Here is a 24,768-nt window from a genome sequence, read left to right on the forward strand (position 1 = left end):
CCTGTAGATATCAACTAGATGTAATTGGTCTATTGTATCATTTAGAGCTTGTGTTTCCTTGCTAATTTTCTGTTTGGTTGTTTTATCCATAGGTGTAAGTGGGGTATTAAAGTCCCCCACTATTACTATGCTACTGTTAATTTCCTCTTTCATACTTGTTAGCATTTGCCTTACATATTGAGGTGCTCCTATGTTGGGTGCATATATGTTTACAATTATTATATTTATTCTTGGGTTGATTCCCTGATCATTGTGTAGTGTCCTTCTTTGTCTCTTGTCATAGTCTTAAAAGTCTATTTTATCTGATACGAGTATTGCTACTCCTACTTTCTTTTGATCTCCATTTGCATGAAATATCTTTTTCCAGCCCCTCACTTTGTCTGTATGTGTCCCTAGGTTTGAGGTGGGTCTCTAGTAGACAGCATATTGTTTTTGTATCCATTTGGTTTCCTGGTGGCTCCGTGGTAAATTATCTGCTTGCAATGCAGGAGACCTGGGTTTGATCCCTGGTTGGAAAGATAGATATGCTCAGTCGAATATACAGTAAAGAGCCCAGATGGGCTTTTTGTTTGTAGTTTAAACATATTTACCCCATTTTTACTCCTAATTGAGAAAATTTAATTCCAGCTCAGCGAATGTTTTTCATACCAAGCACATCTGTGTATTTAACACCCGTGTCAAACAACAGAACTCCAGACTCCATCACCAGCACTTTAGAAACTCCTCACTTCTCCGAGCTGTATATCCATTTCTTCAGGACACCGTGGTTCTGACTTTTAACAGTAGTCTTACCTGCTCTTTGATCTTTGTAAGAGTAGAATCATGCACTTCGTAGTCTTTCGTATCTGGCTTCCAAAGCTCAACATTGTTCATCTGAATTCATTCTCATTGCAGTATATTAGAGTTTCCATTTTGTGGATATGCTGTAATTGCTTATGCATTATTCTGTTGATGGACATTTGTGTTGTTGGCTGTTACATATAGTGTGGCAGTGAACTTCCCAGGACATTTCTTCTGATCATATATGCAAATCAGTTGGGTATATACTTTGGAGTGAAATTGCTGGTCTGTAATTGTGTGTGCTAAGTTGCTTCAGTCATGTCTGACTCTTTGTGATCCCATGGACTGCCCGCCGGGCTTCTGTGTCCATGAGATTCTCCAGGCAAGAATACTGGAGTAGGTTGCCATCCCCTTCTCCAGGGGTTCTTCCTGATGTAGGGATTAAACTCTAATCTCTTGAGGCTCCTGCATGGCAGGCAGATTCTTTACTGTTGAGCCATGGGGGAAGCCCACTGGTCTATATTAGATTCTGCCAAATGGTTGTATTAATCTTTAAAATATTCATATCAGTTTATACTTTTATAGCATCAAATGCAAATTTAGGTTGGTTTCACATCCTTCTCAACACTTGTTATTTTCCACTGTTTTCATTTTGGTCATTCTGGCAGGTATGTAGTGTCATCAGATTGATACTCTTTTAGATATTGAATAAGTGTACTTTGAAATTATGCTTTATTCCATTTGCTCCCCCCAATACAACTTTTGTTTGTACATCAAGTTTCAAAAAATCTTTTATTCTGTGTTTATATTTTATTTGTAGTTAATTAAGTTAGCCAGCATATTGACTAATTTACCTGCTGATAGTTATTCTAACTTGCTTCATTTTGTTCATTCATGCTCCATCAATTTTATGCATGGTTATCTTTTTTGTAATGAATTTTGTTAATACGAACTTAGTTACAGTTTCTCAAAAAAATAATTTTTTATGTATATCTATTGATGGCTCTACTGGGGCTTTGTTGCTGTGTGGGCGTTTTTTTTTCCTAATCGCGGTGAATGGGAGCTACTCTCCAGTTGCCGTGTGCAGGCTTCTCATTGCTGTGGCTTCTCTTGTGAAGCATGAAGAGAAGCCATGCCTGTTCTTCGGTAGTTGCTGCACATTGACTCTTTAGTTGTGGCACATGGGCTCAGTAGTTGTGGCTCCTGGGCTCCAGAACACAGGCTTAGTAGTTATAGCACATGGGCTTAGTTGCTCTGTGGCAGGTGGGATCTTCTTGGATCTGGGGTGGAACCTGTGTCTCCCACATTGGCAGGTGGATTCTTTAGCACTGAGCCACTAGGGAAGCCTGGCAGTTTCAATTTTTATTTAAAGAGAAATGTTAAGCTTAATAGTTTGGTGATGGCTTTACCTTTATCTATTTAATTACTATTTCTTTTTGTTAGTTTACTAGACTGGGCTTCTATAACAGTATTTACTGTTAGTTCTTCTGGTTCTTCAAACCTTCCTTTAAATGTTTATATTTCTCTAGATTGTTTCTTTAGTGTTTGTCTCACCTTGTCTGCTCTCCATATATTCTCCCTAATTTTCATATCCATCTTTCTACTTGTTTACTGGATATTGTGCATTGAGGTTTTTGTAGGTGCTTTACATTTGTACTTTTCTGTCAAACCAACTTTTCCAGTATTTCTCAACTTGGTTAATACTGTCACCTTTTACTCACTCTTCTCTTCCAGTGTTTCTTAACTTGGTTAATACAGTTACTTTTTACTCAGTCTTCAAAATCAGAAATGCTTTTCTTTCTCATTCTCCCACAAGTAATTGTCAAAAAGTCATATTTTATTTTTTAACTTAGGACATTCCCTTCATACAGGATCATAGACATTGATAACTATGTTTCTAAAATAGTGATCCTCTATTCCTCCTTCCTACCTCTCCTTTAATGTAGACCGTATCATGATCTAGACTATTGTTCCAGTTAGTCTTAAGGGGTTTTTTTTGTTTGACTCTTCCTCTCCTTCTTTCTTTTTAACAGTCCTTCTGATTAAAGAATGCAAACATTGAAATAAAGAATTGAGATATGTTGTACTAAAAATTTACCAAAAAATGTAAACAAAATTTCAGTTTTTAATCTAAACAATTAAATTTAAAGATGATGGTTTTTGTAACTGTAGTTATTAAAGCTGAAAATGGCATTCAGAGTTTAGGAACACCTTCTGTAAGGATTTTGTTATTTATTGGCAAGTTGCAGTTTAGAAATACAGAGCACTTATAAATTTTCTCTCCTTTATGTCTGTGTATTATTATTATTTTTAAAAATCAGTGTTTTGACAACTGAATAAAAAATCTCCCATCTAGTTTGTTTTGTATTTCTTTGACTCTTGGTTATGATGAGTATTTTTAATGTTTTAGTGTATTGTGATCTCTTCTGTGCTACCTTTGTGATGTTACCTTATATTTATTGAGCACTTTCCTGACTGTCGAAAGTACTGTAGTAAGTGTTTTTATACATGTAGTAAGACTACATGACCTGTCTTAATCCTCTGAACAAGCCTGTCAAGTATACACAAAAACATTATTGTATGTGTGAGGAAACTAATTTTAAAAAAGAGTCACTTGTTCAGTGCTACATAGTTGAGAAACTCAGAGTGATATGTTATCATACTTTTACCTCTCCACTTTTGATAGTATAGATGTGAAAGATTTGTATTTGTATTTATAGGGGTTTGGATTAAATGATTCTGGATCCCAGGTAGAGAAAGCTGTGATTTTTATCTGTTTTGTCTAAAAGCAAGAGATTCAACTTGCGGTATTTGTTTAGGTCAGGGGAGAAGATTTTGGTGAATTTGGTTGCAATTAGAATGTTGGTTATATATATTTAGGACTAGATGGATTCCCAAGTATTTCTCAAATTATGTTCCATTGCATATTGTGGGAATTTTCATATATCTTGACCACAGAAGTTTGGGCATCATTTGGTTTCTGTAGCAGAGAAACCTTAATTGCTTTGAATACTTCAATTTCTGAAATAGGTTTCTGTAGGAGACATATTCATATCATGTAGAACAACATCTTGAAGTATATCAGTTTGAGACAAAAAGCTCATGTGTGGTCCATTCTCATTTTGTTAGGGAGTGTGTTGCCTAAAAATCACACAGCTGCTAAGCAACACAAGGTAAGATTCAGTCACTCTTTTGTACCATGCTTTCTCTAATAATGTTATACAATATCTATTTTTCCTGTATTATGTTAAAAGTTAAAAGACTTATGTGTAGCTTCTTTTATATTCCCATCTAGTCCAGACACTAGTTTTATACTGAGAAATTAATATATAGTTTAAAAATTCTAGATTTATTGACATACAAATACCCTAGCATTATTACATATTCATAACTGCTGTGTTTAATCATCAAAATGAAAAGAGTACTTTTTCCTGTAGTAATGTGTCACATATGTTTGGTTTAGTTTCTGTAGAAAGTGTTTCCTGACTGCAATGAGAGAAAGTGGAATACATTGTCCCCTCTGTCGTGGAAATGTGACAAGAAGAGAGAGAGCATGTCCTGAACGGGCCTTAGACCTTGAAAATATCATGAGGAAATTTTCTGGTAGCTGCAGATGCTGTGCAAAACAGGTAGAGTAAATGTGATATAGTTCTCTGAAAGTCAAACTTCTGTTCTGAAATTTCTGATTGAATTATCTTGGTGTGTACTGTTTTGAAGAGAAATTATTTAGGTTGGGAATAGGGTAAAAAAGGCCAGAAAAGCTATGGCTGTAGATCTTACTAGATAATAAACTTACTGAGAACAGAGACCAGAAGATATGTCCTTGAATTTGCCATAATGTTTAGCATGGCATTTTTTCAAAATAATCACTCTTGATTTACCTACTAAACTGAATGAACAAACTGGCATTTCACTCCCTTAAACCCCATTTCTGGTACACTTTCAGTTCTTAAGTAGTTTTTCTGGTAGCATTAGTATTGTCATTTTGCCTGTAGAAATGGGCCAAATGGATTATGTAGTCAAGGGGAACTCTTAACTGCCCACTCTACTTGGATATATATGTGTTTATCTAAAAAAATCACAAAGTATTTGGCAGAAAACTCCTTACTTTTTAAGGAACAGATGGGAAAAATCAGGTATTGGCAAATAAGCGACATTAATTCTCCAATCTGGATTTTTGTCATATGGAGAGGGAGTGAAATGGTGAGAGGTAGTTAGGCTTCGAGTATATTGGTTTATTTATATATTTATCACAGGCACTTTCTCAAATAGCAAATAAAGTCATTGAGCAAAACCAATTGCTGTTTTATGCATTCACACAAGACATACCTGATTTTCCATCTCTTTGAGGGAGGTGTTAATTGACAAGGCAATGAAGTGAAGTTGGAAAATATACTTGAGATTTCTGGCTCTGCTCCTTAGAAACTGAAAAATGTTCCTAGTGTTAATTTGGGAACTTAGTTTTTTAAAGCATTTTCTAACTCTGCCAGGTTACAGTAGTTAAAGAAAGAAAAATATGCCTAGTGCCATGAGGCAACTTCTTAATATTTTTAATATTATTTTGTGTCTATTAATAGTATTTTTTTCAAATATAAAAGTATTTATTAATTTATAGGGTGAGTTTATGGACTGTTGGACTCATCTCCATTTTCTCTGCATGTAATGGACAGAAACTTACTTCTTATGTTTAGAATTAATTTACTTTAAAAAGTCTCTTGTTTAAATGGATTATTTACTTACCTGTTTTTGTCTTATTTTTCTTCTCTTGTTGGCAGTGTCTCAAATCTTAATGAGTTCCCTTTTAAACTAAAAGTCACAATACATTAAAGATTTTTAAATTTATTTTTTAATATGGTGAAAATGTATAATGTAAAATAGCCTTTTCTTAGTTTTTTTTTTAATAAGTGAAAGATCATGGTAAACCATATTTTTTATATAATAAATATCTACATATATTTCCATTTGCTAAGAAAACATATGTATATGATATATGTATTATATATATGTATACACATATACACAATTTAATGAGGCATCAAGTGAACAATTAGTGCAGTATTATGAATGGTAAGGTAGAAAGCACACCATTTTTAAGTGTACAGTACAGTGGTATTAAGTACATTAACTGCATTGTGTAACAGTCACCATTATCTATTTCCAGAATTTTTTCATCATCCCAAACAGAAAATCTGTACCTGTTAACTTGTAACTTGCTGTTCCCCTGCCCCGCCATCTTCCCCACCCCATCTAGTAACCTATGTTCTACATTATGTCTCTGAATTCTCTTCTGCCTTATATAAATGGGGAATCATACAATGTTTGTTCTTTTGAAAGTCACATTGCTTTTTTAATCAATAATTTACAGATTAAATTCTATCGCATGAGACATCATTACAAATCTTGTAAGAAGTATCAAGATGAATATGGTGTTTCTTCTATCATTCCAAACTTTCAGATCTCTCAAGATTCAGTAGGAAACAGGTAAGCAATATTGATTTTTATAGTTAAAATGGAAATCTAGGGGAGGCTATATAGGGTATTGTTTGTTTTATTTATGTATGTTTATGTTTTTAAATTGCCTGTCTTCATAAGTTTGACACATGTTAAATTGAATCTGGGAAATTGACTTTGTGCTCAACTTAAGCTTAAGTAAAAATTATTTTAGGAAAATTTCCATGTCTGAGTGAAAAATACATTTGTGAATTGAAGGTATTTTCTTTTGCAGCTGAAATTACTTGAAAACTAGAGGAAATCCCTTTTTAGTAATGTCTTTGTAAGCTAGAATCTTTTTGCTAGTTGTTTGAAATCTTTATTTTGATAAAAAATGTCATGTAAAAGTGAGACTTGGTACTATTATTAGTTCTATGTTAGTCTCAAATCTTTTAAAGCTAGGTTTTGGTTTGATATGTATCTTATTGTATCAGGTTTATTTATATTAACCATTTTTATGAAATGTATTTTATGCATAAGAATGGCCAGAATGACATGTGTGGTTTAAAAGTTAGTCGCAAAGCAAATCCCTGGTTATTCACTAACTGAAATAAAAAATTTTATAGCATTTTCCAGCCCCTTAGAGTCTCCTTGTATGCCCATGCTCCATTTGAACCCCATACTCCCAGAGATAACCACTATCCTCTTTTTTGGGTTATTCATTCTTTTGTTTTCTTTATAGTATTATCACCCATGCATGTATCTCTAAATAAGGAGGTGTTTAATTTTAAAAAAAATCAACAGCAAGCACACACAATTGTGTAAAGAAAGGCAGTATTGGCAATTATGAAAAGGCTCCCAGGAGATAAAGACTTTGCTTAACATATTAAGATTTTATTTTAGTAGCATTTCATTTTACATGTTGCTAATTTTCAGTAATTTAACCACTCGTAAGCACTCATACTATAATAAAGCTTCTTCTCAACTCCTTAAAACTGTTCTGGAAAGGTTTTTAATAATTTTTTGATTACTTGTTTTTTAGGTTACTAGTCTTCTCATTTTACTTGGCTCAGTGTCATTGGATGAAATTGGTCACTCCTATTTGTGATTTTTTTTTTCTTTTTCTCCCCTTAGGTTCATTCCTTCTGATTTTTTTTTTTTAAGTTATACTTATGCTGTATTGGAATTACTCAACAATTTTTTATTAACTCAGTAGATTATTCTTAAGTGCAGGGATTATCTTTGTCTTGTTCAATAATCATGTCTCTGTCTCTTAGCAAAGTTCCTAGTATATGATTTGGGCAGTCTTGACTTGTTAAATAACTCAGTTTTCTTCTCATGAGACTTGCCTTCTTCCCTCTTATTCCCCAGATCCAGCTGGTCATAGGTAATTGCAGTATTCCTTATCTGTATTCTCCTTCTACCCTATTGTCACTTTCCCATCAAGTCTCCATCATCTCTCACTTGAACTGTTGAGTATTCTTTTAGTTGGTGGTCCTCCATTAGTCTGTCCTGCCTGCTGTTGTCAAAGTGTATTTCAGAAGTGTAGCTCTGACCTTTTTCTCTTTGTAGCTTCCCTCTGTACCTTGTTAATGACTTCCCATGCCCCCATTGCAGTGTTTCTCATCCTGAATTCCATGGGCCAGTAACAGCTCTGTGAACTACCTAAACTGCCATTTTGTATGTATGTACTATGTACATTTTTCTGGAGAGAGAATATCAAAATTCTCAAGGAGTTCAATGATCTAATTCAGCAACTAGCTTAATAAGACAAAATCCCTTATTCTAAAGCCCTTTCTTATCTGCACTCACCTTTCTTTTTTAGCCTTTGTCTTTCTTGGTCACTCATTACTGCATCATATGCCTTAGCTATGATGAATTATTCCCACCATATCCTTTCCACTCTTGAGAAACAGAATAACTTAGTTGTTAAATATGAAGGCTTGGAACCAGACTGCCTGGGTACCAGGCTCTTTCCTTTACTAATTGTATGAGTTTGGCAAGAAAGTATACCTCAGTTTTCTCATTTGTTTGAAAGAGAAAGGGGTAATGATGATACTATTAAACACCTTATTGGATTGGGAGTCAATAAATAGGTTAATACAAGTAAAACAATGAATGTTAAGCTTTTTTTTTCTTTCTTGTTTTCTGTTTTGGTCACACCATGCAGCTTGTGGAATCTTAGTTCCTTGACCAGGGATTGAATCTGCAGTCTCAGCAGTGAAAGTCCCAGAGTCCTAACCACTAGTTTTGAAAGTTGCTCAGTTGTGTCCGACTCTTTGCGACCCCATGGACTTAGTCCATGGCATTCTCCAGGCTAGAATACTGGAGTGGGTATCCTTTCCCTTCTCCAGGGGATCTTCCCAACCCAGGAATTCATCCCAGGTTTCCCACATTGCAGACAGATTCTTTACCAACTGAGCCACAAGGGAAGCCCCCTAACCACTAGACCTCCAGGGAATTCCCTAAATGTTAGTTTTTAATTATCATCATCATCATAATCATTGTCATTGCTTCACCTCCACACTTTCGCCACCATTCTAACCCATACACTTTGCCAGCTAGTGGACTTTTTCTTCTCTTAGAAAACTTAGACCAAGTGTTACTTACTCTGAAGTCTTTCCTGTTTACTTGTCTTTTTTTAAATCTAGTATTAATAGAATGGGCTTCCTAGTCTTATTCATGATGTTTATATCCTGTGCATTTGTTTCGGATGTATAATGTGAGGTAGGAAAACTTTTCCCCAGGTGATAACCATTTGTCCTAGTACCATTTATTGAGGAGTCCATTCTTTCCCACTGATTTATGATGCCATTTTGGTCCTATACATCTCTATTCTGTTGTGTTGCTTCATTTATTCCTCAAGAACCATGTTACATTAATTATTGTGGCTTTAACAGTAGGTTTTAATATCAGATCAGTTAGGGTAAGTTTTCCTCCTTGTTGTACTTATTTAGTTGTTTCTCTTATTTTTAGCTCTTTGCTATTCCACATGAATTTTAGGATCAGACTTTTGAGCTTCCAAAAAATCTCTGTAGAGATTTTAATTGGCAGCATTGTTTGAATTTACTGAAATCATATTAATTTGGAGAGAATTGGCATCATATGATACTTATTTTTCCCACTGTTTCCCGTCTGTTTGTCTCTCCATTAAAAAAAAATGCACTAAAAGAAGTCCATTTAGAGCACACATGAATATGATCTAGTGTATCCTTTCCTGGCTTCCCAGGTGGTGCTCGTGGTAAAGAGCCTGCCTGCCAGTGCAGGAGACTCAAGAGACATGAGTTCAATGCCTGTGTTGGAGAAGGAAATGTCAACCCACTCCAGTGTTCTTTCCTGGAGAATCCCATGGACAGAGGAGCCTGGTGGGCTTGAGGGGTGGCAAAGAGTTAGACACAACTGAGCGTGCACGCACACACGCACACACACACACACAAATACACACATCTTTTCCTAGTAGTAGTGACAGTGAAAATGTTAGTTGCTAGGAGAGCCTTTAGTTTCTGTTGCTGTACAAATAGATCTTTTTTTCTCATTTTGTAATCTAAGTGGCTATTACTAGTGAGTAGCAATATTAAGGATTTTTATGTAATTTTGTATTTAGAAACCTTGGTGACTAGTTCTAATCGTTAAAAATAATTTTCCTATGTATTCTTTTGGGTTTATTACATAGAAACTTATTTAGTTTGTCAGTACAGTTTTGTTTCTTACTGCTTTATTTCATACTTGATTTATTGCATTAAATAGGATCTCTATCAGTATTATATAACAGGTACCTTTTAAAAATTCTTGATTTAGTGGGAATGTGTCTTAAAATTTGATTATTAAGTATAGTTTACTACAGTTTTTTAAACATAGATACTCTTCATCTGTTCTGTGATTATGTCATCCTGAATTTTAAGATTTCTCCATTGAGTAGTTCTTATTCAAATTAGAATCTTTTATGTGGTTATAAAAGTATATGTGTCTAGCTCCATTCCCAGATAGTCTGCTATTTAAGTTTAGGCATTTGTATTTTTAAAAGCATTGTGGGTGATCAGAGGGTTTTTTTTTGTTTTTGTTTCCATTTATGGAGGTTGAATTTTATTGAATGGTTTTTCTGTATCAGATAAAATGATTGTTTTTTAAAAATTGATAATGTGGTTGCCAGTAATAGATATTCTTTTTTTAAAAGTTTTATTATTTATTTATTCTTAAATATAAATTTATTTATTTTAATTAGAGGTTAATTACTTTACAATATTGTATTGGTTTTGCCATACATCAATACTGTTGAGCTCATTCGTACATTTCTAGAATATGTGAGTAGGCAACCAATAGTAGTGTAGGCATGATACAGGATAGTCAGGAAGGGCTAGAATGATGATGACAACTAAGTAATAATGGAAAGTAGAGAAACTGTAAGAGGAGTTACAGGGGAAAAGCATTTTAAAAGGGCATCAACTTTGATATTAAAGTGCTTTAAATTGGAAGTTTTGTGATTGTGTATCCTAACAGTGAAAAAAATTGAGAATATACTCCCAGTATATGTGTGTTTAAGACTAAGCATGTATTTTATAATACTGATTGATACTTTATTTTATAAAACATGCAAATGCTTAAGATGAAAAAGTTAAAGAGAAGTTTGCACAGCAGAACCAACACAAAATTTTAAAGCAATTTTCCACCAATTAAAAAATAAGTTTGCTTTATTTAATGGTACAAAATATTTTCATTCTTAAAGTTTTAATACTGTTTTTATTGAAAACAATTTGCTGACTGATTTCTAAAATTTCTTAAAATCTTGATTTAATACAGTGACAATAATTTAAAGATTTAGATCCAAATCTTTAGATTACTGATACTTGGTCTTGATGACTATCATGGCTGAAAAAGACAGCTACAACACAGAAAACAATAGATCCAAATGGAAGAAATATGTCATAGGTTGAGATTCCTGTATTTTTCAGTCCTGTTTGATAAATCTCAGAAGGGCTTTTGTTGAAATTTTTTATCTTCTTTGATGTTATAGTTGTTCTTACAAACCATTTGGAAGTTTTTATAATGTTTTATAAGGGTATGTTCAAAACCCAATGATTATATTTATTTGGAAGACTTGGAAACAGTTTAAAAATCTGTTACCAGGTATAGATATGAGATGTAAAAAAAACAGGTGACATCCTGTTTTTGCTAAAGTCTTAACATCCTTTTAATGAATGTAATAATCTCCATAGTTTAAATTTATTTTAAAAGCAGTTTTTAGTTTCCACCTTTACCTGCAGAAACAGATTAATAACTGCTAAAAAGATACAAAATAATGGTTAATAATCTTCTATTTGAGTATGAAATCAGGGAAGCTTCCTTGTGGAGAATATGTGTGGAGACATAACAACAGTATTTTCGCAGAAGGGAAATGACTGTCATTGGAGGACATCTGTTAGGTAGATGATACAGTATTGCTTGTCATTCTGTTAAAAGAAAAGTGAATAATCAATTTTCTAAGCTTTACAACTCTTTAACTCTGGTACTCAGATGTAAGCAAAGCTCTTGTGTGGTACAGTTTTTTGGTCCACTGCCTATCTCATTTTTATTTTAATGTTTCTGCTATTGAAAGATCTTGCTTTTATAAAATTGACTACATTGATGAAATTCTGTAATGCATAGGTGACAACCCCTATAGCACGCCCACTTTTCTCAGGATTTTCTCTAATACTGCAAGTGACACACGACACTGGCGTGGAGTCCGAGTGAGGACATCAAGTTATTCTCTGTGTTAAATGTCAGAAAGCCTAGTTCCTTTTTTGGAAAATATAAACATAGTGAACATTCAAATATTTTCTTAACCTACTCCATTTTGGATGCTGCAACCTTAGTTACAAGCCAGAAAGTTCACAAATTCTGGATCCTGCCCCAGCATTCAAAAACTTACTAGTCCAGGTAGAGGTAGAGAGTCTGTTAATGTGAAAGTCTAAAGGACCTGGGGAAATATTCGAGCTGTGGATTTAAGATAATTCTGCAGAATTCTGTATTCTCTATACTATTGTAACTATGTCTAAGTTAAGTTTCAGAGGATATGATAAGGATATCATAAGCAGTCTTCTTACCAGAATTTATTTAAAAAATAATGCCATAATTGTGTCATAGTTCAGAACTATTTGAAGTTCAGGCTTTTCAAACAAATTCAGACTAGTTGTCTTCATTAGCTGGTAATGAATCTGTATCATGCTTTATTACTTGAGGTATTAACTTCTCTTCTCTCCCCCACCCCCCACCAATGATTCTTTAGTAACAGAAGTGAAACATCTGCATCTGATAACATAGAAACTTACCAAGAGAATACAGGGTAAGCTTTGGAAATTTCTATTACTTTAGTAGATAATACCTATCATTTTGTACTGATGGATTTTTTAAAAAATTTTTAAAAATATATATTTAATTGGAAGCTAATTACATTGTGGTGGTTTTTGCCATACATTCACATGAATCAGCCATGGGTATACATGTGAATACCCATCCTGAACCCCCCTCCCACCTCCCTCCCCATTCCATCCCTCAGGGTCATTCCAGTGTACCAACCCTGAGCACTGTGTCTCATGCATCAAACCTAGACTGGCGATCTGTTTCACATATGATAATATACATGTTTCAATGCTGTTCTCTCAAATCATCCCACCCTTGCCTTCTCCCACAGAGTCCAAAAATCTCCTCTTTATATCTGTGTCTCTTTTGTTGTCTCGCATATAGGATCATCGTTAGCATGTTCTAAATTCCATATATATGCGTTAATATACTGTATTGGTGTTTTCTTTCTGACTTACTTTGCTCTATGTAATAGGCTCCAGTTTCATCCACCTCATTAGAACTGATTCAAATGCATTCTTTTTAATAGCTGAGTAATATTCCATTGTGTATATGTACCACAGCTTTCTTATCTGTTCGTCAAAAGCAATTCCCCTAAAGTCAGGAACATGACAAGGATGCCCACTCTAACCACTACTATTCAACATAGTTTTGGAAGTTTTAGCCACAGCAATCAGAGAAGAAAAAGAAATAAAAGGAATCCAGATTGGAAAAAAAGAAGTAAAACTCTCACTGTTTGCAGATGACATGATCCTCTACGTAGAAAACCCTAAAGACTCCACCAGAAAATTACTAGAGCTAATCAGTGAATATAGTAAAGTTGCAGGGTATAAAATTAACACAGAAATCCCTTGCATTCCGATACACTAACAATGAGAAAACAGAAAGAGAAATTAAGGAAACAATTCCATTCACCATTGCAACGAAAAGAATAAAATACTTAGGAATAAATCTACCTAAAGAAACAAAAGATCTATAGAAAGTTATAGAAAACTATTAAACACTGATGAAAGAAATCAAAGATGATACAAATAGATGAAGAAATATACCATGTTCATGAATTTGAAGAATCAATATAGTGAAAATGAGTATACTACCCAAAGCAATCTATAGACTCAGTACAGTCCCTATCAAGCTGCCAATGGTATTTTTCAGAGAACTAGGACAAATAATTTCACAATTTGTATGGAAATACAAAAAACCTCGAATAGCCAAAGCAAGCTTGAGAAAGAAGAATGAAACTGGAGAAACCAACCTGCCTGACTTCAGGCTATACTACAAAGCTACAGCCATCAAGACAGTATGGTATTGGCACAAAGACAGAAATATAGATCAGTGGAACAAAATAGAAAGCCCAGAGATAAATCCACACACATATGGACACCTTATATTTGACAAAGGAGGCAAGAATATACAATGGAGAAAAGACAGTCTTTTTAACAAGTGGTGCTGGGAAAACTGGTCAACCACTTGTAAAAGAATGAAACTAGAAAACTTTCTAATACCATACACAAAAATAAACTCAAAATGGATTAAAGATTTAAATGTAAGACCATAAAATTCCTAGAGGAAAACATAGGCAAAACACTCTCTGACGTAAACCATAGCAGGATCCTCTATGACCTATCTCCCAGAGTAATGTAAATAAAAGCAAAAATAAACAAATGGGACCTAATTTAAGCTTTTGCACAATGAAGGAAACTATAGGCAAGGTGAAAAGACAGCCTTCAGAATGGGAGAAAATAATAGCAAATGAAGAAACTGACAAAGAATTAATCTCAAAAATATACAAGCAACTCCTGCAGCTCAATTCCAGAAAAATAAATGACCCAATCAAAAAATGGGCCAAAGAACTAAACAGACATTTCTCCAATGATGGATTTTTAAATTAAAAATTTTAAATTCAGTTAAGTCTTCAGACATAATGCTGGAAGTTAGCAGTTTAGAAAGGCATCAGTTGCTTTATGGATCACATTAAATTCGAAGTAGTTAGCTTTTCTGTGTCACTGTGGTCAGGTTTCTTCCATGCATAATTTATGCAAAGTTGTCAATGTTGAACTATCCCTTGCTGAAATTGAGGGATTAAAAGACAGTGATGTATGATCCTCAAAATATTTTGAAATGTTGATCATTCTGATAATTGATGTTTTCATTTTTCTGTGAATTTTGTGTGTATATTCTTAGAAACTAGGATAAATTAAAGTTACATACCATATTCATGGAAGTCTTTAAAAAATTTTAATTTCCTAGATATGGTGTTTCCATACTGGGACACCATGGAATATTTAAAATTTTCCAGGGATATACAGTGATATATATTGGTTACACTAATGACTGAATTAAGTTGTTCAAATCTACTTAATAAATGGGACAACTGGGTTTGTTTTTCTTTTTGTTAAGGCTTATTTTAGAGGCACCATGAAAAAGTTTCCTAGACAATAAGAGAACTGTAAACTGAGATTGTTTGGGAATATCTTTTGTAGATTATTTATTAAAAACATAGTTTTCAGAAAATGAGAGAATCTGATTAGTTTAATGATTGTAACTTTTAAAGAAAGAAATAATAATTGATCAAAAAATAGGAGTGCATCATTCTTACAATTTCAAATTCAGTATGCTTCATTTAAAATTGTTTTATAGTTCTTCTGGGCATCCTACCTTTAAGTGTCCCTTGTGTCAAGAATCAAATTTTACCAGACAGCGTTTACTGGATCATTGTAACAGTAATCACCTATTTCAGATAGTTCCTGTGGTAAGTATGTGTGTTTACGACAGTCTTCTGTTTGAGGTATGCTGTTCTATTTATTTCCCTTCACGTGTACAAGGGACAGTGGTTAATTTAAATTTGGATGGGACATTATCAGTAAGGTAAATTTTGTCATCAAAAGATTGATAACTATGAAGCAAAATGAGATACTTAAAATTCTAGTAACTAGGAACTTCCGTAGCAGTCCAGTGGTTAAGACTTGCCTTCCAGTGTGAGGGGTAGGAGTTCAATCCCTGGTCTGGTATCTCTGAGATCCCACATACCTTGTGGCCAAGAAACCAAAACATAAAACAGAAGCATACTGTAATAAATTCAGTAAAGACTAAAAATTGTCCACATCAAAACAAAAAAATCTTACTAAAAAAAAAATCCCAGTAACTAACTTATAAGAAGAGAGAGGCTTATTGTGAGGGTAAAGTAAGAGAAGAGCTTGGAAAAGTGCAAAGTAAGGAAAGGTGAACTGAGGACTCATTACTGAGGGGTACCTTTGTAAATTGTATCTTTGCAGAATGGTGGTTTTAGTGGTAAAGAACCCACCTACCAATGCAGGAGATATTAGAGACGTGGGTTTCATCCCTGGGTCAGGAAGATTCCCCTGGAGAAGGAAATGGCAGCCTACTCCAGTATTCTTGCCTAGAGAGTCCCATGGGTAGAGGAGCCTGGCAGGGTACAGTCCATAGGGTCACTTTAGGTGAGTGACCATTCCATAATGGTTATCCAGATCATTAAGATCTTTTTTGTACAGTTCTGATTATTCTTGCCACGTCTTCTTAATCTCTTCTGCTTCTATTAGGTCCTTGCCTTTTCTGTCCTTGATTGTGCCCGTCTTTGTATGAAATGTTCCCTTGGTATCTGATTTTCTTGAAGAAATCTCTAGTCTTTCCCGTTCTATTGTTTTCCTCTGTTTCTTTGCATTGTTCACCTAAGAAAGCTTTCTTAGGTCTGTTTGTTGTTCCTTGGAACTCTGGATTCAGTTGGGTATATTTTTCCCTTTCTCCATTGCTTTTCCCTTCTCTTCTTTTCCCAGCTGTTTGTAAGGCCTCCTTAGATAACCATTTTGCCTTTTTGCATTTCTTAAACCACAATCACAGAAAGCTAACCAAAATGATCACATGGATCACAGCCTTGTGTAACTCAGTGAAATTATGAGCCATGCGGTGCAGGGCCACCCAAGACAGATGGGTCATGGTGGTGAGTTCTGACAAAATGTGGTCCATGGTGGAATGACAAACTACTTCAGTGTTCTTGCTTTGAGAGCCCCTTGAACAGAGATTACATACTGATTAACGATAATTGTCATTACAGTGGTTAAGGCTGGATGTGGTGTTTTTGTTAAAAAGTAGAATAATCAGATTTAAGTAATAGAATATATAATATCTCTCTTTTTATTGTGTTGTGTCAGATAAGTATAATTTATGTAAGGTAATTTGGTCTAGAAATAATCTAGTATGAAATTTGGCCCTTAGAAGTGCTTCATGTAAAATTTTTTGGTAACATGTTGTTTTAATACTTTCAATAATAATGTTGTTATTTTCATTATTTTTTATTTGAAATATTCTGTTTCTTATAGACGTGTCCTATTTGTGTGTCTCTTCCTTGGGGAGATCCTAGCCAGGTTACTAGAAATTTTGTTAGTCATCTAAATCAAAGACATCAGTTTGATTATGGAGAATTTGTGGTAAGTGAATTTTTCAATATTAAGAAAATACTTTTTAAACATTGAAGTCACATTAACCTTTCAGTCTGGATGTGTTTTGAGGTGAAATACTGTATCATGTTGGATTGATACAGAGCAAGTTCTATTGATTTGATAATAACATAGGTGAACTTTGGTTTGTGTAAGTGGTGAATTTATTGTCTACCTCCTATACTAGAGAGATTATTAATAGAGGACGAGCAAACCCCTGGGTTAACAAGATGCTGATTTATATGAATATTATCTAGATTTAAGAAAAATTATACCTGCTAGAAAAGTAAAGTTGATATGACAGCTGCTGCTGGTGCTGCTGCTGCTAAGTCGCTTTAGTCGTGTCCGACTCTGTGCGACCCCATAGACAGCAGCCTACCAGGTTCCCCCATCCCTGGGATTCTCCAGGCAAGAACACTGGAGTGGGTTGCCATTTCCTTCTCCAGTGCATGAAAGTGAAAAGTGAAAGTGAAGTTGCTCAGTTGTATCTGACTCTTAGCGATCCCATGGACTGCATGCAGCCCACCAGGCTCCTCCGTCCATGTGATTTCTCAGGCAAGAGTACTGGAGTGGGGTGCCATTGCCTTCTCCAGGTATGACAGCTAGAGGATGTATTTCTTGTGTAGTGTAAGTAGCTTGTTAAACTCATAATATCTACATGTGAGAGAATTCTTTTTAAAAATGCAGAGCTTATTTATTAAGTAATGAAAGTGAGAGTGTTAGTCACTCAGTTGTGTCCGACTCTGCAACCCCATGGACTGACTAGCCCACCAGCCTCCTCTGTCCATGGAATTGTTCAGGCAAGAATAGTGAAGTGGCTCCCTTCTCTAGGGGATCTTCTTGACCCAGGGTAAGGCCAGACTGAATAGCAGATTCTGGCCTTAGTTCACTGCTTTAACAGAGTACATGAGGGAAGTTATATAAAAATGGATCTATAGAGCAAAGCATGAATTTAATTTTTACTTCTGAAATGTCTTGATAGTTTAAAAAAATTAGATGACTTTTATTTTATTAATTATGAATTTGCATTTTATTCATCATCAGTGAATTAAAAGTCTTATTAAGATTCAGCCTGACAAAACATGGTTCATACTTGTTTTCATGTTTAGGTGAGCACAGGCATGGGCAATTCTGAGATTGGCAGAAACAGAATTCACATTTCCTCTGCCCCTCCAGTGTTGAAATTACATCATTCTTGATATATATTTTTATTTTGTGTAATTTGCACTTTTTAGCGATACTGTATAAAAATAGTCAACTATATGTAGAATTCAGGTGTAGTCTGATAATTTTAGCATTTTTATGGTGTAATTATAGATTATTCTGAATTCTCAATGTAAGGTTACTGCATCTGGAGAATTATGCTTGGAAAAACAAAAATATATTTTGTGAACCACTTTTGATCTGATTGTCAGATTGTTTCACCTTGTCACAGAAGAACATTTAATTTTAATTATTTGAGATTGTAAAAGAGGAGGCCTATTTTAAAGCATCCATGGACCATAATTGAAAGGAAATAGAATTTTTTAAGTTAAGAAGTAATAGTATAATCAGATTGAATGGACTTTAGTTGTAATCTTTGTATTGTGATTAAGATGCTATTAATTCAGGTTAGCATCAGGCATTGTAACTCTGAAATTTCATTCTCTGCTGATCCTCTCTTGTTTATTAGCTATTTATAAATAGTTATAACTGAATTTTAAATTTTTAGTTCTTATTTTTTAAGTTTGTTGTAACATAAACAGTTTCAAGTATATGTAATGTGTATCAAGATGTGTAATGTATTGGGCAAAGTATTGAGTAATTGAATATGTTTTTCCTATTGACATGTTAATGTTACATTTTTAGAATCTTCAGCTAGATGAGGAAACCCAGTATCAAACTGCGGTTGAAGAATCTTTTCAAGTAAACATCTGAAGGCTGTAGACACCTCTGCATCTTTGTACCTGCAAGTGCCATCTTTAAGGAGAAAACTACATGAAGTCACCATTTCAATAACTTGATGTGTATATTAATAAAAATAATTCAGTCTATTATTTTAGTTTTTTAATTGAAAAATAAAGGTGGGCCATGTAAAAACTTAATTCTTTTGATAAGTTAAAAGATAAAGCTTTGGACATTATAAACATTAAAAGGATTATATTTCATTAATGGTGAAAAGAGAATCCCTATTGTACTTACCATTTTTGCATTACATATTCTTGAATTTTTCCTTGCTTTTGAAATTTGGTGCAGTTCCTTCCATTGACATTATTGTACACAGGTAACATTGTACCAAATTCTGAATGATGTGATTAATATAAACCTAACAGAACTGAGCCAGTTATTTGAGTTGCAAATGGAGACTTGAAGTGCTAAATGAAACAATCCAAAGGAAACTTTTTTAAATACAGATTCTAGCTGAAGAATTCAACTATAAGGAAATTGTATTTATATAATGTTTAGTATTTTTGAAGACTAGTGAGATTTCTTTAATAATTTTAACTCTTTAAAAAGCAAAAGCTCATTGTATAGATATTTCCTTTTTGCTTGCTGTTAGAAGGAAATATCAAGAGAAAAATTGATTTCTTTGGTGGACAGTTGGCAATGTCAAATCTTGTTTGTTTGGCTGACTAATTTGTAAGCCTAAAGTACAGTAAGCTGAATTACAGCTCTTTGGCTTCAGAATTTTCAGTAACAGAATTGCTGGTTAGCTATGATGAAACTTGTATTAGAAACTTGCAGTTGGTGATATTACATTCTCTCTATATATTTAAATGAGAGGTTTGACTTCATCTCAGTTTAGAAATTTGTTCAAAGCTAAAGATGTGTATGTATATATACATGCACTTTTGTATGTGTATGTACACATATAAGCATGCAATTTGTCTGGTTATATGCAGAATTTCTATTAAGATTTTTAAAAGAGATTATTAATATGGGGTTGATGTGTTTATCTGAGTTGATTAAAACTTTGTATGTTACCAAATTTTTAAAGTAACAGTCAAATGCTAAGTTGTCTACTTGGCTACTATGACACCTTAAAAATTGAGTTTACACACCTACACAATTATATGTTTATATGGTGCTCATTTGTTATCTGAAAGATAATGCGGGACTATAGTAGTGAGATGGATCCTACCAGCCACTCTGTTTCACTACATTTTATTCAAAATTGAGTTCATTCTTAGTATTCATTAATGAAAGTCATAAAATAACTTGTACTAGAAGGCCCAAATCACAGAATAAAGCTGAAGAGTGGATTAGCTGACATTCCATACTAATATAATTGTTTATGCTTTCTTTAAAATAAATAACTAAAAGAACATAAAATCTCAGAAGTAGTTTGCTGCTAATATATACAAATGTTGTATAAAAAGGTATATTTTGGTTTTGTTAAAACCCTTGTTGACTTTTCTACAGTGAATGTTTTTTTAACTTGATTTAATAAAAATGTTAATTTTGAAACAGAGTTTTGTAAAAACCTTTTTCAGTCAAACAGTAATGACTTTATTTATGCATAGTAATAGCAATCACCAAAAAAACCATACATCTTAACATACGCATTGTCTCTGTCATCCTAAAGAGTGATGTTTCCTATGTGGTTGAACGTTTCTCTGCAGTTATATGAGTGTAATTATAGGAATAGCTGTTTAATGAACTCTTTTTAAAAAAAGACTTTTGACCATAGATTTTTCCAGTTCAAAGCAATAACTTTAGTACTTTGTTTCAGAATTTAATACTTCCGTATGTCAAGTAAAACCATTCTGAGATTTGAGAACTTCTTTAAAGGAAAACTGTAGAGATCAGTGTGATGAAATTGTGTTTTGAAGTTTGTGGATTAGTTAAATATCATTTTATTGTCTTGTGTGTCTTTCATAAAAGTTTTTTCATAAGGAAAATACCAACGTTTACTTGCTGTTACCTGGGAACTCCTCAGTATGGAAATATTTTTTGAAAACCTCCCATCCTTTGATTAGTGGTTTAGGAATAGAGAGGAAACTGTTGATACTTTACACCTAAATTTCACAGTACCACTTAACAGGCCTCAAAAGTTTATGTTGTTAAGTAGTCTTATTTGAGATGTATTGCTTTATTTTTCAATTAAACATGGTTTTCTCCTACTTGTGTGTCTAATTAAAATTTTGTCTAGAGGCAAACATGATAGCGTTTAACTCTCATAACTCACCCTGGAAGACATGTAGGAGATAACCCATTATTTTGCATTTAAAAACATGGATAGGAGAAAGCTACCACATGCTGATGGTGTATGTTGGGAGTAACTTTACAAACCTGTTTTATCTTTATTTCAAATGTTAATCAACTTATAAAGCTATTTTATCAAGTGTTCACACAGCAGGGTTTTCAGAAAGCTAGTTAACTGGTTAACAGACATTTTTAAATGGAAAAGTTACCCTTAAATAAGGTATCAGGGTTATAAGAATGTATTGCCAAATACAATGTCATATACCTGTCACATGCTTTGTAAGTATTACAGTCTTCAGTGAATCATAACTTGATAGGAACCCCTTAGGGCTGCTACTCAAAGAATAAACCCTCTCTGGAAGTGGTGATATTTGTAGAAAAGGTGTGGCCCAGAATACATGTGAATACATATAGTATAAAACTAATAGAAATACGAATTAAAAGCTCATTCTGTGATACCAATTAGTTTACAATGTAATTTTCTAGTTGGTGCAGTTCTGAAGAAGATGGGGAATAGAAATGAGTTTTATCAAGAGATTAAAAGAGGATACAGAGAATCCCATAAGTCCTCTTTATTTGATTGCCAACTCATCACTAACATCACAAATTGTTTTCCCTGTTTTTATAATCTTTATCTGGCTACTTTTGTTCAATATTATTTTGAAATTTGTAGATCAGTTTTTAGTCTACAGCTGCCTACAATAACTTGTCTTTTTTCCAGAACAGAAAAGGTAAAGAGTTGCTTCTAAAGCTACTTTAAAATATTTGTGTGTGAAAGTTAAGTGAATTACAAGTGATTACTTTTTACATGTGTGTTGACTCCTAGTGGTTCCACGTCTAGATAAAACCTGAAGACTGGCTGGTCTTCCTTTTGTAATAACTGGAAAAACAGGTGAAGAGTATAACTAAATGGTTTTCCACTGAAACCAGGTAAGAACCTGACCTTTCTCATACTGTTTTCAAGGGCATTTTGTTAGGAACAACATTTTAATAAATATGTCAGGACTATTTTCTGGCAGTAGTGTGTAACACTACCAATAGAAGCTTAAAAAGGGCTGCTGCAGTTGATACAGAAGAAGGGAGTAAATGTTTCTTCATGGGATACTAAAAGCTCTTAACCAAGCCTAGCTTCTTGGACTTATAGCCTGGTTTTGATGGTTCTGCAAGTTGATACACTTCCTGTGGTTTGGAACAAATTGTGTAGCCTCTTATGGCCTGTGGAGATTAAGAGTTAATATGCAGTTTTTGAAATAGAGCCTGTTGTCTTTACTATTACTGTGTATTCAGTACAAATTTAACAGTTATGTTTACATCTGGCAGGTCTCTTCAATTTCTATACAATTTTGTTTGGAAAATTTTGATTTTTTTGTTGTTTTTTACAGTTTTTAAAAAATTTTTTATTGAAAGATAATTGCTTTACAGAATTTTGTTTTCTGTCAAACCTCAGTATGAATCAGCCATAGGTATATGTATATCCCCTCCCTTTTGAACTTCCCTCCCATCTCCCTCCCCATCCCACCCCTTTAGGTTGATACAGAGCCCCTGTTTGAGGTTCCTTAGCCATACAGAAAATTCCTGTTGGCTATCTATTTTACACATGATGATGTAAGTTTCCATGGTACTCTCCCCATTCATCTCACCCTCTCCTCCCCTCCCTCCATGTCCACAAGTCTATTCTCTGTTTCTCCACTGCTGCCATGTAAGTAAATTCTTCAGTACCGTTGCTCTAAATTCTGTATATATGCATTAGAATACAGTATTTCTCTTTCTGACTTACTTCACTCTGTATAATAGTTTCTAGGTTCATCACCTCATTAGAACTGACTCAAAGGCGTCCCTTTTTATGGCTAATATTCCATTGTGTGTATGTACCACAACTTCTTTATCTATTCATCTGTCAGTGGACATCTAGGTTGCTTCCATGTTCTAGCTATTATAAATAGTGCTGCAGTGAACAATGGGATATATGTGTCTTTTCCAATTTTAGTTTCCTCATGGTATATGCCTAGGAGTGGGATTGATGGGTCATATGATGGCTTTATTTCTAGTTTTTTAAGGAATCTCCATACCATTTTCCATAGTGGCTGTATCAATTTACATTCTCACTAACAGTGCAAGAACGTTCCCTTTTCTCTACACCCTCTCCAGCACTTACTCTTTGTAGACTTTTTGATGATGACCATTCTGACCTGTGTGAGGTGGTGTCTCATTGTAGTTTTGATTTGCATTTCTCTAATGAGCTGGATCATTGAAAAAGCAAGAGAGTTCCAGAAAAACATCTATTTCTGCTTTATTGACTATGCCAAAGCTTTTGACTGTGTGGATCACAATAAACTGTGGAAAATTCTGAAAGAGATGGGAATACCAGACCACCTGACGTGCCTCTTGAGAAACCTATATGCAGGTCAGGAAAAAACAGAACTGGACATGGAACAACAGACTGGTTCCAAATAGGAAAAGGAGAACGTCAAGGCTGCATATTGTCGCCCTGCTTATTTAACTTATATGCCGAGTACATCATGAGAAACACTGGGCTGGAAGAAGCACAAGCTGGAATCAAGATTGCCGAGAGAAATATCAATAACTTCAGATATACAGATGACACCACCTTTATGGCAGAAAGTGAAGAGGAACTTAAAAGCCTCTTGATGAAAGTGAAAGAGGAGAGTGAAAAAGTTGGCTTAAAGCTCAATATTCAGAAAACAAAGATTATGGCATCTGGTCCCATCACTTCATGGGAAATAGATGGGGAAACAGTGGAAACAGTGTCAGACTTTATTTTTGGGGGCTCCAAAATCACTGCAGATGGTGACTGCAGCCATGAAATTAAAAGACGCTTACTCCTTGGAAGGAAAGTTATGACCAACCTAGACCGCGTATTCAAAAGCAGAGACATTAGTTTGTCAACAAAGGTCCATCTAGTCAAGGCTAAGGTTTTTCCTGTGGTCATGTATGGATGTGAGAGTTGGACTGTGAAAAAGGCTGAGCGCTGAAGAATTGATGCTTTTGAACTGTGGTGTTGGAGAAGACTCTTGAAAGTCCCTTGGACTGCAAGGAGATCCAACCAGTCCATTCTGAAGGCGATCAGTCCTGGGTGTTCGTTGGAAGGAATGATTCTAAAGTTGAAACTCCAGTACTTTGTCCACCTCATGTGAAGAATTGACTTATTGGAAAAGGCTCTGATGCTGGGAGGGATTGGGGGCAGGAGGAGAGGGGACAACAGAGGATGAGATGGCTGGATGGCATCATCACCGACCCAATGGACATGGGTTTGGGTGGACTCCAGGAGTTGGTAATGGACAGGGAGGCCTGGCGTGCTGCAATTCATGGGGTCGCAAAGAGTCGGACACAACTGAGCGACTGAACTGAGTGAGCTATGTTGAGCATCTTTTCGTGTGTTCATTAGCCATTTGTATGTCTTTGGAGAAAAGTCTTTTTAGGTCTTTTCCCCACTTTTTGATTGGCTTGTTTGTTTTTCTGGTATTGAGTTGTATCAGCTGCTTATATATTTTGGAAATTAATCCTTTGTCAGTTGTGTCATTTGCTATTATTTTCTCCTATTCTGAGGGTTGTCTTTGTC

The 24,768-nt window shown here is 34.5% G+C and overlaps 1 protein-coding gene across 2 annotated transcripts in view; it reads left to right on the plus strand.

Moving 5' to 3' along the window:
- Positions 1 to 21,106, plus strand: part of RNF138 (ring finger protein 138) — a 40,835-nt gene extending 19,729 nt beyond the window's left edge. The window contains exons 2-7 of one of the 2 annotated variants that reach the window (XM_040264802.1): positions 4,244 to 4,409; positions 6,146 to 6,261; positions 12,476 to 12,532; positions 15,190 to 15,301; positions 16,887 to 16,994; positions 18,852 to 21,106. In XM_040264802.1, the coding sequence (XP_040120736.1) occupies positions 4,244 to 4,409; positions 6,146 to 6,261; positions 12,476 to 12,532; positions 15,190 to 15,301; positions 16,887 to 16,994; positions 18,852 to 18,920 (628 nt within the window). In that variant the 3' untranslated portion in view covers positions 18,921 to 21,106. The remainder of the gene's footprint in view (positions 1 to 4,243; positions 4,410 to 6,145; positions 6,262 to 12,475; positions 12,533 to 15,189; positions 15,302 to 16,886; positions 16,995 to 18,851) is intronic. The other variant, XM_040264803.1, reaches the window with a different exon arrangement.
- Positions 21,107 to 24,768: the final 3,662 nt, after the last annotated feature.

This window comes from Oryx dammah, unplaced genomic scaffold, assembly GCF_014754425.2.
Source record: "Oryx dammah isolate SB20612 unplaced genomic scaffold, SCBI_Odam_1.1 HiC_scaffold_22, whole genome shotgun sequence".
NCBI lineage: Eukaryota > Metazoa > Chordata > Mammalia > Artiodactyla > Bovidae > Oryx > Oryx dammah.